Source organism: Culex pipiens, chromosome 2 (genome assembly GCF_016801865.2).
Source record: "Culex pipiens pallens isolate TS chromosome 2, TS_CPP_V2, whole genome shotgun sequence".
NCBI lineage: Eukaryota > Metazoa > Arthropoda > Insecta > Diptera > Culicidae > Culex > Culex pipiens.
Window position 1 is genome coordinate 29,407,385 of NC_068938.1, and position 17,345 is coordinate 29,424,729.

The following is a 17,345-nucleotide window of genomic DNA, read 5'->3' on the forward strand; positions in this document are numbered from 1 at the left end:
ACATTTATGCCAACTGGTCCCGATCTACCCTCCACCAAACACGCATTGTACCCGGCCACGGCCTGCTGCGCCAGCTCGACCACATCGGCCGCCGTTGCGTTCGCACAGACGGCGATGCGCGTCGAGAAGCTTTGCGTTTCCGCCGCCAGCATCCGGTCGATCGCCTGCAGCTCCTGGACCACTTCCTCCGCGAGGATGAGAAATGCTCGGAAGTATGCGGAGCTGCATGCCGCGGTGAGACAGGTCTTGATTTGGGACAATCCAAAGGAGCTGGCTTTCGATTCGAGCTGGGCTAGCAGCGGGGACAGGATCAGCTTGTAGCGGATGGTTAGTGAGGGTTGTTCCGCTTTGAGGCAGTTGGAGAGGAGGGATGATTTTGGGGCGAGTCGGTGAAGTTGATGGAAGTAGCGTTCGGAGCAGATGGGGCCGAAGGTTGTGAATTCGTTGGTGGAGGTCGTGTTGGTGATGTAACGGATGGAGCTGGTCAGGGCGTTGGCGGCGGTCGCGGTGGCGAAGGCCATGGTTCGGTTGACGTTTGCTTGGAGGGTGTTGAGGTTCATGGTGGTGTTGAGTCCGAACACTAGGTTGGCGTTGCCGATCACTCCTAGGAATAGGACAAGGTCGGTTATGTTGCCGCCGTTGAAGTCTTGTGGGTTGGCGGTGATGTCGGCGTATGATTCAGCGATGTTTGAGGTAACGGACTGGATTGGTTGTAAGAGCTGATTACTGGCATCCTTGGTGGATTTGGTGAAATCTTCTACCACACTTGTTATGGTGGTTATTGAGGTGTCGATCGTTGCATTGATGTTGACGACGTAAATCGTTGCGTTGTTCTTATCTTGAACGATTTCAGTGAACAAGCTGCCTAGGTTTGTGACGCTTGTAGAAATGTTCCATAGGACGTCTGCTACCTTGTCCACTAGATCCGGAGTGACTGTAGCGCTAAGATTTCTAGTTTTGTTTGGGGTGAACTGGAAGGTATTGATCGCCACTCCAACCTCAATGTACACTGCCGTAAGGGTCTTAACCTGGTGTTGTAGAGCGGTCAGATTTCCAAGAACTGCATCGGACGTAGATCGCTTCACGACTGACTCCAAAGCCTCAGCGGCTTCAATCGCATCCTGCAGTCCGATCTCGGCGCTAATATCGGCTTTGTACAGTCTACCAAACACGACGTTCAGGTTACTCGTGCTGTCCACAACCGCTTCTTGCGCCGCCAAGAATACCCCACTTATGGTCTGGTTCACAATGTTCGTAACGCTGACTACCGTAGCCAACGCTCCACTTCGATCCAACTCAACATCCACCTCGATCGTAGCGTATGCCTCCAACAAAGGCACAAGACCTTCTCCAATCGCTTCGTTGACGATCGGGACAAGATCTGGAATGACCTCAGCCAGCCCTAAATCTGCCCTAAGGTCACCAAAAAACAGCGTGACCAAGGTCAGAACCGTCCAAGCCGCTTGACCCATCCTGCACAATGCGATCCCGATTGGACACGCACATCATTTATACGACGACCTCTGTTGTGAAACGCGCCCAGTGGGAACGAAAACAATGCGCGTCAAATCGGTACAAAGTTGTTTGGCAAACAACGCGTGGCGCTATCGCGCGACTTTCCTCACGTTTGGGGCTATTTCGTAACGATCGTTGTGCGGAGGTTCTTTCAAAACATGAGATTTAACTTTATAGGTGCTTGTAACGATCTTTATTCTGGTTTAATTTGAAATTTGCAAATATGAATGAAAACAATATGAACATTTCATGATCCTGATCTCCGACGAGGTTTTGTTGAGCAAAACTACTTTTCAAAACACGATGTCGTAACATTGCTACGGTACGATTTCCGTAGTAATTTTACAATAGGGTGAAACCTTGATTGTAAACAAGCAGCCTAACCCTCTACAACCCAACCCCGCCTTTAGACGGGCTTCGATTTAAAAAATCCCCGAAAATCCAATTTTCAACCAATTTTTGATCTTTAAAAAGCATTGGAAAAAAGTACTCCTCAAATTTTAGAAAATTTATGGGTTGGCAGTTTTACTTGTTTGATGTGACTTTACCAATGTTTTTAAAAATGTCATTTTTTTAGGGGTCAACTTTGGCTGTGTTTTTTACTTACATTTTCTATATGTTAAGTAAAAAGAAGTATGCAGTAATTTTTGCAGTGTCCCAGACTGTGCCTCTACACATTTTTTGCAATTTAAATGATGATGGTGCTATTCTATAGCAGAAAATGTGAAAAACATGCAAAAAATTGAAAAAGTGTAAAGTGTAAGTGGTAATATGTAATGATAGGAGGTGGTAGAATAGGCCAAATACTACAAAAAAACAAACATTAACTAAACAAAATAAATGCAAATTAAAATACTAAACAAAAAACAAGAAAAACAAGAGAAGTAATGTTTTTTGTAGAACAAAAGTTGCTCAAAATGACCTCCTGAACACGGGAAAAATAAAAATATTCGAAAAAAATTTGGGCAGTAGAGGGTTAACGTGAACTGTCACTTAAGCAGAAGGGATAGACTGTTTGTTTACAATCAAGGTTTCGCCCTATTGAAAAGTTACTACGGATTTGGTGAAGCATTCGATGCTATGTCATTTGGATCATCGACGGAGTCATGATTTAAATAAATAAATGTTCATGATCTAACGCCTTCCTAGTTCCCCGTTTCCAAGCAAGCGGCGTAACTCGACACAATCTGCTGCACAATTTCCTGGACGTCCGCCGTAACAGCTTCGGCACACGTGCCAATTCTCAGCGCCAAAGCTCGGATCTTGAACACGATCGCGTTGTGCACCAACTGCAGCTGAATGTGCGTCTCTTGAGCGAGATCTGGAAAAACGGAAAAGTACTGCGCAAAAAACGTGAGTTTAGGTCCCGTTGAGTATCTCTATACAATACGATCTTACCGTTGAGCTGCACGCTCCAAAAGTATTGCTGCAGCCGAGGATCTGCGAAGCCGTGATCGCCACCGAATCCGTGCGTACCGACGTCAGCAGCAAATCCAACAGCAAGTAGAAGTCTTCCAACGGAGTGATCTCCGGGCAGCTCGCCAGACGGTTAACCTGAAGAAGTGCCCGCTGGAGTTGTGCTTGATACCGGTTGGAGCACGCCGTAGAGAAGTCGCTGACCGTCAGCAGAGCCGAGTCGGTGAGGTTTCGGATCCCATTACAGACAGCCCCTGTGGCATCGCGAGTTTCGTTAGCCAACAACTCGGCAATGTAGTCCTGCAGGTCAACCATGCTGAGCGTAATATTTTGAACAAGATCATTGTTGTGACTGTCAACCAGATCCAAGAAGGCGGTCAAGTTGCTGATATCTCCACCGTTAAAGTTCTGCGCGGCAGATGTAATCGGGACGTACGCTTGGCTGATGTTGCCGGCCAAAACTCCGGCCGTTGTGGTCAGGTTGGTGATCGTCGTAGTTATCGAGCTGTTGAACAGGTTCAGCTGAGCTCTGACTTTGCTAACGGCGCTGCTTGTTGTGGCGTTCGCAGCTGAGAAGTACCCAACTGCGGCAATCTGCTTCATAACGATGTCCGGGAATAATTCCGCCAAATTCGCTACCTTGCTGGAGATATCACCGAGGACAGCGGCCAGCCTGTTCACCAACTTTGGAGTGATCTCAGTGCTAATGTCTCTGCTTCTGTTCGGAAACAGCGTAATCGTATTAGCAGCTGCTCCAAGCTCCGTATACACCGAGGTCAGATTCTTGATCTGATTCTGGATCACACTCAGGTTCCCTTCAATAGCTTGGTACACCGACTTTCTCAAAATCGCCCTCAACGGAACGGCACTAGCAATCGCATTCTGCATATTTATCTCTGCATTAATATTCGCTCTAAACACGTGACTAAACACACTATTCGGCGGTCCAGTACTATCCAAAACTGCATTCCCAGTCGCGGCAAACACCTCTCCAATGCTTCCATTGACCACATTAATAACCCCCACAATAGCACCCAAAGCCCCGGTCGGATCCAACGACGGATCAACCTCGATCGTGGCGTTCACCTCCAGCAACGGCTCAACTCCCAACCCAATGGCATCCTCCACCTGCAGCACCAACTCGGGCACTTCCTGGTTCAGCCCAAGATCGGCTCGAACACCACCACCCACTACCGCGCACAAAAGTCCCACAACAATCCACCCGAACCCGAACATTGCCACTAAACTTGGCCGTTTAGGCACGCACTTCTTTTATACTTACTCCAATACCGTAGTTAGTACATGCAGCAGGATTCGTGGAACACACGTTGCTGGGTAAACATTCTGGAAGAATTCGTCGTGTGGCGGCGGCCAGCGGTTTATCGGCGAAATTGTTTGTTAAATATAGTGGGAGATGCTCACGTGCTTCGTGCTAGTGCAATCTTTTCGCGTAAGCGCCACTTGATAAGCCTTTGTTTGGATTTATTAATTTCTGATTCTTACTATTTTTTTTAACTTTGATACAATTAATTTAATGCATCCCTGATTATTTTTCAATTTAAAATGTTTTTCATTCTAGAAAAAAAAAGTTAGAGCCTCATTCAATCTTCTTAGCTTTTGATTGAAAGCTTTTTCTTGAAACTTTTTTTTTATTTCTAGGTGTAGGTAATTATAAAGTTTAAGTACTCAAAAACTGCTTCCTAGAGCTGAACCAGCCTCCGGCTGTTAGCTCATTAATAAAGATAAATAATAATAATAATAATAATTGCTTCCTAGACCTTATACCTTCACAAAAACCGTCCAACTCCAAGCGAAACTAATTTGGGGATACCGTGGAGATTTTCTCTTATCCCCTTAAAAGTAAAACACCAACTTTTCTCGTCCTTTTATCTGGTAAGCGGTGGAGATGGGAGCAATCCGCAATGAATGGCTGTCATGGTGTTGAATTCCTATTCTAATGGGGTCAGTTTTATTCCCAATTATTCAATTCAATTCAATTCGGTTTTATTTGTGAATAATCAAGTTACAATGAGTTCATTTAGGTACATAACAGAGTTTTGGTGTTCCTTTCAGCTGTGTTTTACATCGTATTTCAATCGAAAAATTATTACTTATAACTATGGAATAGACAAGAGTAAGAAAAAGTTTTCAAAAAACTTACAGAAAGTGCAATGGAAAAAGGATAGATAGAGAGAAAGCTTAAAACTAGATCACAGACAAAAATAATCAATTATAGATGTGCTTGATCATCAGCTCCCCGAGGGCCAGAAATTGCTCCGCCTTGTTACGGCAGCTCCGAAACCGCGTCATCATCTCCCCCGCGAGAGCAAAAAACTCCGGCAGGGTAAAGAGATCTTCCCCGGTGACTCCTTGCTGGGCCGCATCGCCGCTACCGGCAGCGACCACGCTGGCAAAAGAACGCCCCCATCCAGGAGGGATCGCTGGGTTGTCCGCTGGAACCGTACACTGGCCAGCTGCAGGAATGGCTGCGCTCGTATTTCGCTGAGGAGAGTGGGACGCTGCTGCTTTCTTCTTCCTCTTTTCCTGCTCCTCGAGGTAGGCCTTGCGCGCGACGCATCCGCGGTAATTGCCGGTATGGTTGCCGTCACAGTTCGCGCACTTTACGCGCGGCTTAGTTTGTTCTGCGTTTTCCCCCAAGTCCGCCTTTCGTGGCAGTGCGCACGCCTCCGAGAGGTGTGACTCACCGCACTTCACGCAGCGGGGTCGGAGGTTGCAGTTCCGCGAGCCGTGGCCGAATTTCTGGCAACGGTGGCATTGCGCTACGTCCGTCGGGTTCTTGGTGTAAAACCGCCAGTTTACCCAAAAACCGTCCAACGTCGTAGTCCGCCGCAGATCTTGGATCTTGACGGTGCCGCGGTCGAAGTACAACAGGTACAGGGTATGCGTACCCGTGACTGTTGTCTTTCGCGAGAGCACTTTTATCTCCCGTGGCTTTATTCCGGCGTTCGAGAGGTGTCGCTTCAGGTCGGCGATCGGACGGTCTTGGTAACCCTGCAAGACGACCTTAACAGGGGGCTTCTCTGGGTCGTATGTGTAGAAGTTGAAGTTGCTACGCTTCAGTTCTTCAAGCACCAGGTCGAAATCTTTTCTGTTCAGAGTGATCACTTGCACTGCCGACTTACCGATTTTCAGACAATATCCGAGGCCTTCCAGCAACTCGTCAACATCGTCCGCCAACGTGTCCAAAACAAAAATTGGAGGTGGTCTTCGTTCCGTTGGAGAATTATTCTTTTTCGGCGCCGACACTTTTTTGCGTGCACGTCCATCATCGTCGTCGTCGTCATCGGTAGTGCTGCTACCGTCGGTGTTGTTATTTTCTTCGTCGTCGCTCAGCATCTGGAACTCGTTCCTGATGGGGATGTTGGCGGATGTTGATGTGCCACTGGTTGTGGCACCGGAAGTACCGGAACGGGTTCGCACTGGTGATCTTGGAACATATCCGGGATGTAGTAACTTTTTGTCGATTCCTTCTGCGCTCACTCTCCCCTGCGCGATGGCGGTCGACACGGCGTTGGTTTGTTTACCTTTTTGCACACGGCCGGTAGACGAACTTCGCGGGTTTTTCGAGGCCGCACTCGAACTGCCACGGCCACGGCCGGCCCTTGGCATGCTGCTGGAGCAAACTCGCGGCTAATCACGGTAAACTACGGCGAAAAAAATCGAAAAAACTATGGAGCACTGAGCACTTGACTGCTGCTTGCTCTCGTGCGTACACGGAGGTGATTCCCAATTATCAATTCCTAATTATCAAATCCAGTCGGCACATACATTGCCGACTCAAAAACTCCATAACTTTCTCAAAAAATCGTAGTTTTTTGAATATTCTCGATTTTTTTTTACATTTTTTGGATAGATTTTCAATAAATTAATATTCGCAGTGCAAAATGTCGTATTTAAAAAAAAACTTTAATTTTTCATTATTTCCAAAAAATGTAGGTAGGCCAAAGTGAGTTTGTAAACATAGAGTGTTTTCTACTTACTCTTACTGTAATCATTCACAGATTCACTACACAGTCAAAAATTGTGTAAATTTGGAAGGTGTAAAATTACGTCATTTATGGTGTAAATTTACCTCAACTTAGACTGAAAAAATTGCAAAACACTGGAACAGTGGTGGATTTAAACATTTTTAGAGGTGGGTCATTCCATCTCAACTGTCCACGAAAAAGTGCAAATTTGAAAATTACCCTCTCCGATCCTGCTCAAATTTGGCAGAGCTGTTGATACTATCAAAACATGCAAGAATCCCGAATTTCAACCAAATCGGACCACCCACTCCATTTTTGTACCTCCCCAAAAAATCGACTTTTTGGCAATTTTTGACCAAACCTCCTAGTTTCAAACGACGATAACTCAGGAACCACAAATCTTAGAGGGTCGGTCTTAGACTCAATTTTGAAGGAAATTGGACGTAGAATCCATTTCCGTGATCAAAATGTTGATTAATTTATTTTTTCTACCTGTATTGCGCAATTGAAAACTTTAAACGGCCGTATCTCAAAACACCCCAACTTATTTTTTTTATTTGACCTCACCATCGTGTTTCCCGGCCAATTTTACATAAGAATCACTTATCGACAGAAATGAATATGTTTCGTTCCAGAGATATCGAATTTTAAAGTTTTGTGTTTTCGAGATTACCTACATCAGCTTCATTCGCCGCATCTGCTAGAAGCACACAGGCGGGCTGATCAATAACTGCTACCTGGTGTTCTGGGAGATGATTAATTTAATTTATATTTTTATGATTTTACGCAAATATTTATTCAAATGGCTAATAGGGGAAATTCTCGTATGTTTGGCAGGTTAAGTCATAGTTTCGTCCAATTTGCTCATTTTCACTATTTAAACAACAAATTTTGCAAAACTTTTGATAGACACTTGCTTGTTCACTTCTTATTGAGCTATTTATCACTCGATTTCAGTTGAAAACGCTTTTAATCAGCTGTAATTGAATGCCAAAGCGCTGATATGGCAACATTAGAGGAACGCTGGAATTAGATGCTGTTCCCTTACCTTGATCAATCTATTTTTGTGAAAGGAATATTTATTGGGTTATTTTGAATGCACCGTTTTTTACATGTTGCTAACCGTTTTAGAGTACCTCCGAGGCCATGACTAGGGCCTTTATTATTATTATTATTATTATTATAGTTTATTATTGACACTTTACCATAATTTGGCAAATCCGATTTATGGGTTAAAAGATTGATCATATTAAATCAATTTTTATATTGTGAGCCTATTTGATTAAAAGATGATTTTGGCCAAGGTACATTTAATTAAAAAAAATCCTTATACGTGTTGACAGCAGCCGTACTGTGTTCCAAGAATCCAAGAATGACAGAAGAAAAAAAACACTGTTGTTCGGACGGTGTCGAAATCATCGCAACTAAATTTGGGGAATTAGCCGCTCGAAAACACAAAACTTTAAAATTCGATATCTCTGGAACGAAACATATTCATTTCTGTCGATAAGTGATTCTTATGTAAAATTGGCCGGGGAACACGATGGTGAGGTCAAATAAAAAAATAAGTTGGGGTGTTTTGAGATACGGCCATTTAAAGTTTTCAATTGCGCAATACAGGTAGAAATAATAAATTAATAAAAAAAATGATCACGGAAATGGATTCTACGTCCAATTTCCTTCAAAATTGAGTTTAAGACCGACCCTCTAAGATTTGTGGTTCCTAGGAGGTTTGGTCAAAAATCGCCAAAAAGTCGATTTTTTAGGGAGGTACAAAAATGGAGGGGGTGGTCCGATTTGCAGGGTTGTTACGGACGGCGCGGATCGCGCGGATGGCGCGTTTCGCGCGGATAGCGCGGATTTGGCGCGGATTTGCTGGCTTAATTTGCTCAGGCGCGGATTTCGCGCGGATGACAATTTTGATAAATAAAATAATTAACTTTCAAGTTATAAAGAAAATTATTATCAGGAATTACTGTAATTTTTTTAAGTGCAAAAACTTCAATTTCTTAGAAGTTGTTACCGAAACAAAATTGATTTTTTCCGGAAATTTTTGTTTGTAATTTTTTAATATGAAACGTCGAAATAATCTACAAGAAGAGATAATTTTTGTTAAAGATTTTTTAAATAAATTTATTCTTACACTCAACTCATTATTAACATCTGATACGGGTTCTAAATATTCCATCTCTTATGAGTTTCAGGTTATGTTTTATCAACAATATGTATTGTTTATTTTATACTGGATACATTTTGATTTGATTCTTTTGAACCATATTTCAAGCTTTTCTATAGATATTCGGATTAAACAAAAAAAAATATTGGGGGTGCTCTGGTGGACGTATTGTGGTCAAATCCCAAATATGAGCAATATTGGACGGAACAGAAGCTGGCTTTCCGCCTTTGATTTTAGTTAGGATTTAACCCGTAGAAAGGTTTTTTTTAATTTACATGAAAAAATAAAAAGATCTAAATATTCAAATATGAAAGCTCCAACATTCAAAATTAAAAGTTCAGAAGTTCTAAAATTCTATTTTTTTTTTAATTTTTATAGTTGTTAAATCCAAAAATTGAAAAATTCTGAATTTTAAATAGCCAACAATAAAAAAATCTAAATTTCTAAATAAAAAAAATTCCAAAAAATCAGGAATTTAAAATATTTAAAAATCAAGAATAAATTCTCCAAATTTACAAATTTTGAAAATTGATAATAAAAACAATCAATGGAACAAAAACTTATAAATTCTCAAATAAAGTTCTTAAATTCTTAAATTCTTAAATTCTTAAATTCTTAAATTCTTAAATTCTTAAATTCTTAAATTTTTAAATTCTTAAATTCTTAAATTCTTAAATTCTTAAATTCTTAAATTCTTAAATTCTTAAATTCTTAAATTCTTAAATTCTTAAATTCTTAAATTCTTAAATTCTTAAATTCTTAAATTCTTAAATTCTTAAATTCTTAAATTCTTAAATTCTTAAATTCTTAAATTCTTAAATTCTTAAATTCTTAAATTCTTAAATTCTTAAATTCTTAAATTTAAGGAGCGGCCGTTGCTGACTGGTTACGGTGTTCGCTTTGTAAGCGAATGATTCTGGGTTCGATTCCCATCTGCTCCCAACGAGAAAGTTAAGTACACAGAATTTGAAATGATGAATATGAACGAAAAATCAAAGTCGCTCGAGGCGGGGTTCGATCCCCCGTCCTTTGGGTTGGTAAGCAAAAATGCTAACCACTAGGCCATGACGACTTGGTAAGCTAGGACTGGAATTAGGAGTACTGTTACAGAGAGCGAGTTGTGGCGCTATAACCACGGCAAATAGTGTCCAGGGCATTCGTGGAAATACAATGTCCCATCCCAGAGGGTCCCGGAGTACCAAACCTTCTTAGCATGGTGCTCCCAACGAATACAACCAAATCTCGGAGCGTATGGTGGTGTGCCCCACGCTTCTTCCTCCCCTGTCGATTCAGAATTGTGTTGTTGTTCGAACACTCAGTGCTCAAACTCAACCCAATTACGAGTCATCTCTGCGATACGGCTTTACGCAGTAGGCCTGGCCGCTTTAATGCTTGTGATGTTTCCATGCATTCCGGTGCAATGGCGCACTACAAATGTTAATAAATGACAAGAAGAGTGCTAGGCGTCATCTAACCTAAGGCACTCTCCAGGATCCCTTCGAAAGATTGGCTGCGCTAGGGTCTGATTAGATTAGATTAGATTAGAAATTCTTAAATTCTTAAATTCTTAAATTCTTAAATTCTTAAATTCTTAAATTCTTAAATTCTTAAATTCTTAAATTCTTAAATTCTTAAATTCTTAAATTCTTAAATTCTTAAATTCTTAAATTCTTAAATTCTTAAATTCTTAAATTCTTAAATTCTTAAATTCTTAAATTCTTAAATTCTTAAATTCTTAAATTCTTAAATTCTTAAATTCTTAAATTCTTAAATTCTTAAATTCTTAAATTCTTAAATTCTTAAATTCTTAAATTCTTAAATTCTTAAATTCTTAAATTCTTAAATTCTTAAATTCTTAAATTCTTAAATTCTTAAATTCTTAAATTCTTAAATTCTTAAATTCTTAAATTCTTAAATTCTTAAATTCTTAAATTCTTAAATTCTTAAATTCTTAAATTCTTAAATTCTTAAATTCTCAAACTCTGGATCTTAATAAAAAGAACCGCAGAATTCTTAAATGCTACAATTTTTGTCACCATCATAGATTTCAGAAAGTCTGATAACTTTGGAGCATTTTTTAAGTAATATTTTAGGATTGAGAATTTTTTAGAAGAATATAATACAAATTTCGTGTCGAGCACGAACTGCATGTTTTTATCTAATCCTTAGATTTATGAATTTTCAAATCTTAATTTTTTCAATTTATTGATTTTTTTAATTTAAATTTTCAAATCCCTATTTGAATTTCTTTTTTGCTAAATTTATTGTTATGGCTTTTCTCTCTGGTTTAATTCATCCTAGCAAAAATAAATTTGATCATATAATTTTCAGCGTTTCAACATTCTGGGTCTTGAGATTAAGATAAAGCTATTCTGGATTTTAAATTCTATTTATTGAATACAACATAATTTTAACGTTTGTGGTTTTTGCGTTCCTTCCGACGGAACCCTTAATCATAAAACGATTTTAATTTTTGTTCTCAAATACTTTCATAAAAATTAAATTGTTGTGAAACTCTGTTGTATATTTGTCGCGCAAAATTATTTTTCCTATTATGGCGCGGATTTCGCGCGGATTGGGTTTTTGGGACGGCGCGGATTTGGCGCGGATTTTTTTTCGACTTCTCCGTAACAACCCTGGATTTGGATGAAATTCGGGATTCTTGCATGTTTTGATAGCCTCAACAGCTCTGCCAAATTTGAGCAGGATCGGAGAGGGTAATTTTCAAATGCTGTTCCGCTTCAGATGGAATGACCCAGGTAATATTTCACATTTTTCTGACATAAAAGATGTACTTATTTCCTGATGTAATAAATGATTTTTTTTACTGTGTAGATTAGATTTTTGCAATGATTTTCACTAAACCAGAGTCTCAGTGTAAAACATACAAATTTTCACAAAATATTGTCGGGAATTCGCATAAATCCGCAAAAAATCGGGAAAAACTCGGGAATTTGTGATTTTTTGTCAAAAAGTCGGGAATTCCAAGCATATTGTTTGAAAATTATTTTCTAACTCTTAAATAATTTTGTCATATTTTGTTTTCAAATAAATTCACAAAATGTTTTTTAAGTTACTTATTTTAAATTTAAGGTTCCTTTCACTATTTCAATCTATTTAAGAATGAAAAAGCCATTTAAGAATTAAAAATCCTTTAAAATAATAAATGCATTCAACACAGAATTCCATAATATTTTTTTATGAATCAGCTGGAGTTTACTATTTTTTGTTTATAAACAAGATCTATTTATCAAACAAACTGAACTAAAAACAACAACAAAGTTAATTAAACACTAATAGAACCTTATTTTAACGATAATGGCCAGCGTAAAGTTATGATTCTGTTTTTATATTGTTTGAATATTTGAAAAAAGATTCCAAGTAGAGTTTGGTAATGGTTTTTTTGGTGGAAAAAATTCATTAAGTCATTTCAAATATTTTTTTTTCCAAAGGTTTGTCTTCAGTCTTCAGTTTTCGGAAAAATTAAATATCGAATAAAATCTAATCGTTATTCGTTCTGAATGAAAAAAATAAATAAAAACTTTATTATTATTATTTAACGTTTTGTAACATGATTATTTAACGTTTTGTAACATGAAAAAAATATTGAAAAAGCAAAAAAAAAAAGTTATTTTGATTTAAATTATTGCGAATATGTTTAGAGCATTTGTCTCTTCGAACATTTCGCATAAAGTAAGTTGTAAAACATGGAATCTTATCAAATTTAATTTTTCATTGAAAAAAATAAAACAGTTAAATACTGATAACTGAATAAATCAGATCCAAATTTTAATAAAAAGAATGAGACTTTAAAAAAAATTACGAATTCCTAGATATTTATTTTTATTTTTTTTAAATCATGTAATCATGTTTTAAGCGTTCTTTGAATTTAAATTAAATAAAATTAAGAATAAAATGATATGTTCAATAATCTTCAAATTTTTGTTTTTGAAGTATCAAAAACTTTATGTTTTACAGTTATAAAAATTTACATTGAAATTATATGTGTTTTTAAGCTTTCAGTTATTTTTAAAAGACTATTATTTGTTTATGTTTCTACCCTGGATCAAAATAATGAGTGCTTCATTTTAAAAGTATTTTTTAGGAGTTTGTTGTTGAGTTTCTTTTTTTACGAAAATTGTAAATAGTTTTTAAATTTGTTTAGATTTTTTTTTCGATGGTTGATATTAACTTTTTTTATAAAGAGTTTTTTGTTTGAAATCATAATTTAGATAAGAAATGCCTATTTTTTTTTTGAGTTTATGGAAAAGTCGAGAAAAAGTCGAGAATTTGAAAATGGGATTTGAGTGGTCACCCTGCATTATAGAAAATAATAAAACATAAGAGTATTTAAAAAAATGCATGTAACTGTGCATATTTTGAGCCAAATCGGCCAAGGTTTAAGGGTCGCTTTTGATCGTTGAAGTTTGTATGAGAAAATTCGCAAAAATGTATGGGGAAAAGCTAACGTTTACAATTCCACCAAAAGGTAGCGTTAAATGCGCAGGATGAATGCGTATGACAAACAACTTTGTCGAAGACCGCAAAACGATCCGAATTAACCCTGTCGAGTTATCAGCGATTGAAAGAAGACGTATGAAAAGATTTTTTTATGAAAAGATTTTTTTTCGCCAACTTAAACGATCTAAAGCGACCCTTTAACCTTAACCGATTTGGTTCAAAATTGGAACATTTACTTATTTTTGCCTGAGGAATCGAGTCAGGGCCTCAAGGGGTATCCCTGATATCGATTTTTTTTATTGTCACCCTACTGTCCAGTTGTTTTGCAATCATAACTTTCCAAAATATCTTTATACCGAGGAAAAAAAAATGCAAGAAAAAAAAATTTTAATGATGTAGATTGGAATTGCTTAACAAATCAAAATATTTTTAAACGAGCCCAAACATTCTAAATATTATTATTAATGCAGCAAAAGGCATTTGAGATTGTTTTAACTGATTAGACTTCTTTTTCCAAAGATATTTTTAAAGTTTAAAAAAAAAATGTTTTGCCGGGCAAACGTCCTAAGATAAAACCAAAAACTTTTAAAAAAAATTGCCCTTAAAAATTATCGTTTTAGGAGGAAATTTGGTAGAAGAACACGAAAAAAACCCATAATTTCGCAAATCTCAAATTCTCACACTAAAATTTCTTGTGAGAATCCGAAACAAATTGGATTGTTAAATAATTTATAAATCCAACCTCACCACTTCTAACAAACCATACTCCTGCTTCAACTTCTCCATTTCCTCTTCGCGCTCTCCATTCACAACATCGTTCGGAGCATGAAAGAAAACATTAAAAGAGCATGAAAGAAACAACTCCCCAACACTTAAGCCCATGATCCACGACTCCACCAACACAACCATACCCCCAATGGAGATCCGTGGCTTGCAAGACTTGAAACGCGACTTTCCGCGACTTATTCGGCTCAGTCTCGCTTTCACATTCGTCGGGTTCGGTCGTTCAAGTCTCCCAGGTCGCAGAACTTAAGCTCCGACTGAGCGCTTAGTCACACGTTGCATTCCGTGATTGTGTGAGTGATTGGTTTTGGGGTTATTTGTGGGAGGGTAATTTTTTTTTTTGGGTGGTTGTTGTCTCGATCCAATTCGCGAGTTGGGCAACAGAGACTTGGAGTCTTGGGATTTTCGTATGTGCTAAGTGGCCTCGAAGGTTGGGTCATTTGAATTAATCGCGTGGACTAAGGGTAGTGTAGTGAGTGGTGAGGAGTTGGAGTTAAGTGCACATATGGGGACGGAAAATTTGTCGATCCATGAAAAGAGCAACTTTGGTGGAAAACAACTCACGAAGCTGTGGAGTTTCTGTTGTAACATCCATTATCGCTGGACCGGACGCGCGACGATAGTGTTTTGCTGAATTAATTAAGGCATCCAAAACGTGAAGACGTGGGGAAGAGGTGGAAAATTATGCTAAAACCTCATAAATGAATAATTAGCGCGAGGAGGAGAAGAGAGAAAAAAAACACGATCGAAGAAAAAGCAACACAAAAAATGGAAAGGCGATCTAAATTATAATTTTTGCCTGTTTTCGCGTTGTAACCATGGAAGCGTTATTATAGTGCACTAGTAGCAGTAACTAAGCGACGGCGAAAGAGAAGAAAGAGTCCAACAATCCGCAGTGTAGTATGTCGTTAACCGAGCAACGAATCAGTGTGTGTGTGTGTTACGCGAGCAGACACGGGAGACTTAAATGTCAGTGGCGACGAACCTTGAGCGAGTTGGCGATCGGACGCATGACTTAAGACTGGGTTGTTGTCTTCACCAGTCTCGTAGTAATTTTTATAAGTACACGATCTTGATGCACTTAGTAGCACTTAGTTTGAGCGCAACGAGCGCTCGACTAGGGCTAAGATGGGGTTTTGAATCCCCCTCCTTTCCGGTGTGTGTGTGTGTGCATTGAAGGGAAGTTGATGAAACAATTCAACCGCGCCGGGCAGGCTTGTTGTGATCTACAACACAACGCACTCATTACTTACGCGATTCATTGGGCAAATGGGTTGTTTCAATAATGTACGCGCGTTCGACGGATGGGTAAAGAAAGCGATCAGCTGAAATAACGTGTCTTGCTATTTGGGAGTCAAGCACTATTGATCGTAGGTGGAGGATTTACTTGACGGCGATTGTTCTTTTGATGGATTGAATGTGTTTCATTGTAGTCTTTTTATGGGATCTGCATTTTTTTTTCAAATTACTTAAAGTGCCATACCAATTTACTAACTGAATAAATATGCCTCAGTTTCCCCTGAAGAAGACACTAAGTGGAGCCGAAATGTTGGACAAGTAAAATAAAACGTTTAACTCGATTCTAGTTGATACGTCTAGAAAATAAGTTTCACGGAATTTTCCATCAATAACAATCTAAGATTACACAAAAAAAAGTTAAATTTTTCAAGTTTTATCCCTTATTCCCGAATCCCACTTTCCCGAATCCCATATCCCCGAAAATCATTTCCCCGAAAATTCCACATTCCCGAAAATCATTTCCCCGAAAGTGCCATTTCCCCGAAAATCATTTTCCCGAAATTTCCACATCCCCGAAAATCATTTTCCCGAAAATTCCATATCCCCGAATGTCATTTACCTGAATGGCCATTTTACCGAACTGTCGTTTTCCCGAATTTACATGTACCCGAATGGTTATTTCCCCGAAAGTTCCATTTTCCCGAATGATATTAACTTAGATATAAACTAAATTGCTTTTTAGGGATATTTTTGCAAAAGTATGACCTTAATATTAAATTCTCCTATGTGTGTTTTTAAATATGAAAAAAGAAGAAAAAAAAAACCGTAGAAGGCCATTCATAAACCACGCGGAAACTTCAAGAAAGCGAGGTTTTGAGATCATCCACGTTCAATAAAAAAGATTTTTTTTTTGTATGGGCAATTTTCCGCAAAGCACAATTTTCCAAAACGATATCCACGTGGTAAGGATTGCACAGCACCTATATCTTTAAGCGACGACTCGAAACGCAGGAATCAGTTTGTTCTAGATTTTGTTTAACTTTTTAGTGAAATCTAAATAGTTGATTATTGAATTACAAAATGCATTTTTTTTAATATTTCATCACCGCCATTTTGGGTTTAAAATTACTAAATCACTTTAAAGTAGTTTAGGGGTTATTACCCGAAGTGAACTTTTGACAAGGCCTTTGGATATCCGAGTCTGGACTGTATTTCGATTTTCAACTAAATGCAAAAAAAAGCGAAATGATCAATGTATCAAAACGACGCTGTTGTGCTATCTTGTCGTTTGTCGCTTTTTGACGTTCCGAGAAAAATGCGTGTTAGTGTTTGACCTTGAATAAACGAAAAATAGAGCACGCTATGTAAACAATAACAATCACGTTTTATTTTGTTGACCATTCTGTGCATTGTCCAGAAATTTGTTTGAATTTGATTGCTGAGGTCCCGAGTTATAATTACAATCGTTTACGGTAGTCGGGCATGTACGTGTGTCAATCGCATTCTGATCTGAAACCTCTTTGGTCAGTTGTCTCACTTACAGCAATTTTCAGAGTGTGTCAAGTTAGCACGAGACAAAATTTTTCGGTTTTTATTGAATATCTCAGAATTGAAATCGAGTTTTGGGCATTGTGAGCTGCACAAAATGGCTTTCTTAATTCAATTTGGCCTAAAATCGACGTACGACAAGTTAGCTCGACTGCGCCGAAATAAGAAAAATAGGCAAATGAATTAAGCGGCACGCAGCTATTTAGATTTGTTCATTA

General features: G+C 38.5%; 2 protein-coding genes across 2 annotated transcripts in view; one reads left to right on the plus strand and one right to left on the minus strand.

Moving 5' to 3' along the window:
* Window positions 1-2,524: 2,524 nt before the first annotated feature.
* Window positions 2,525-4,210, minus strand: LOC120431274 (uncharacterized). The gene is made up of 2 exons (XM_039596407.2): window positions 2,914-4,210; window positions 2,525-2,855 (listed from the first exon to the last, which is right to left on the minus strand). The coding sequence occupies exons 1-2, from the start codon at window positions 4,165-4,167 to the stop codon at window positions 2,661-2,663; spliced, it is 1,449 nt and encodes a 482-aa protein (XP_039452341.1). The 5' UTR covers window positions 4,168-4,210; the 3' UTR covers window positions 2,525-2,660.
* Window positions 4,211-14,578: 10,368 nt separating this feature from the next.
* Window positions 14,579-17,345, plus strand: part of LOC120431273 (chaoptin-like) — a 36,436-nt gene continuing 33,669 nt past the window's right edge. Inside the window, exon 1 of the mRNA XM_039596405.2 lies at window positions 14,579-14,633. The gene's annotated coding sequence lies outside the window, so the exon portion shown is untranslated. The remainder of the gene's footprint in view (window positions 14,634-17,345) is intronic.

What these genes read in the sequence shown, in the direction of transcription:
- LOC120431274 (XM_039596407.2), bottom strand. Translation starts at nt 4,167, where the DNA reads ATGTTCGGGTTCGGGTGGATTGTTGTGGGACTTTTGTGCGCGGTAGTG. An exon ending in TTGGAGCGTGCAGCTCAACG is followed by an intron (nt 2,856 to 2,913) that starts GTAAGATCGTAT and finishes TTTTTTGCGCAG; the next exon opens with TACTTTTCCGTTTTTCCAGA.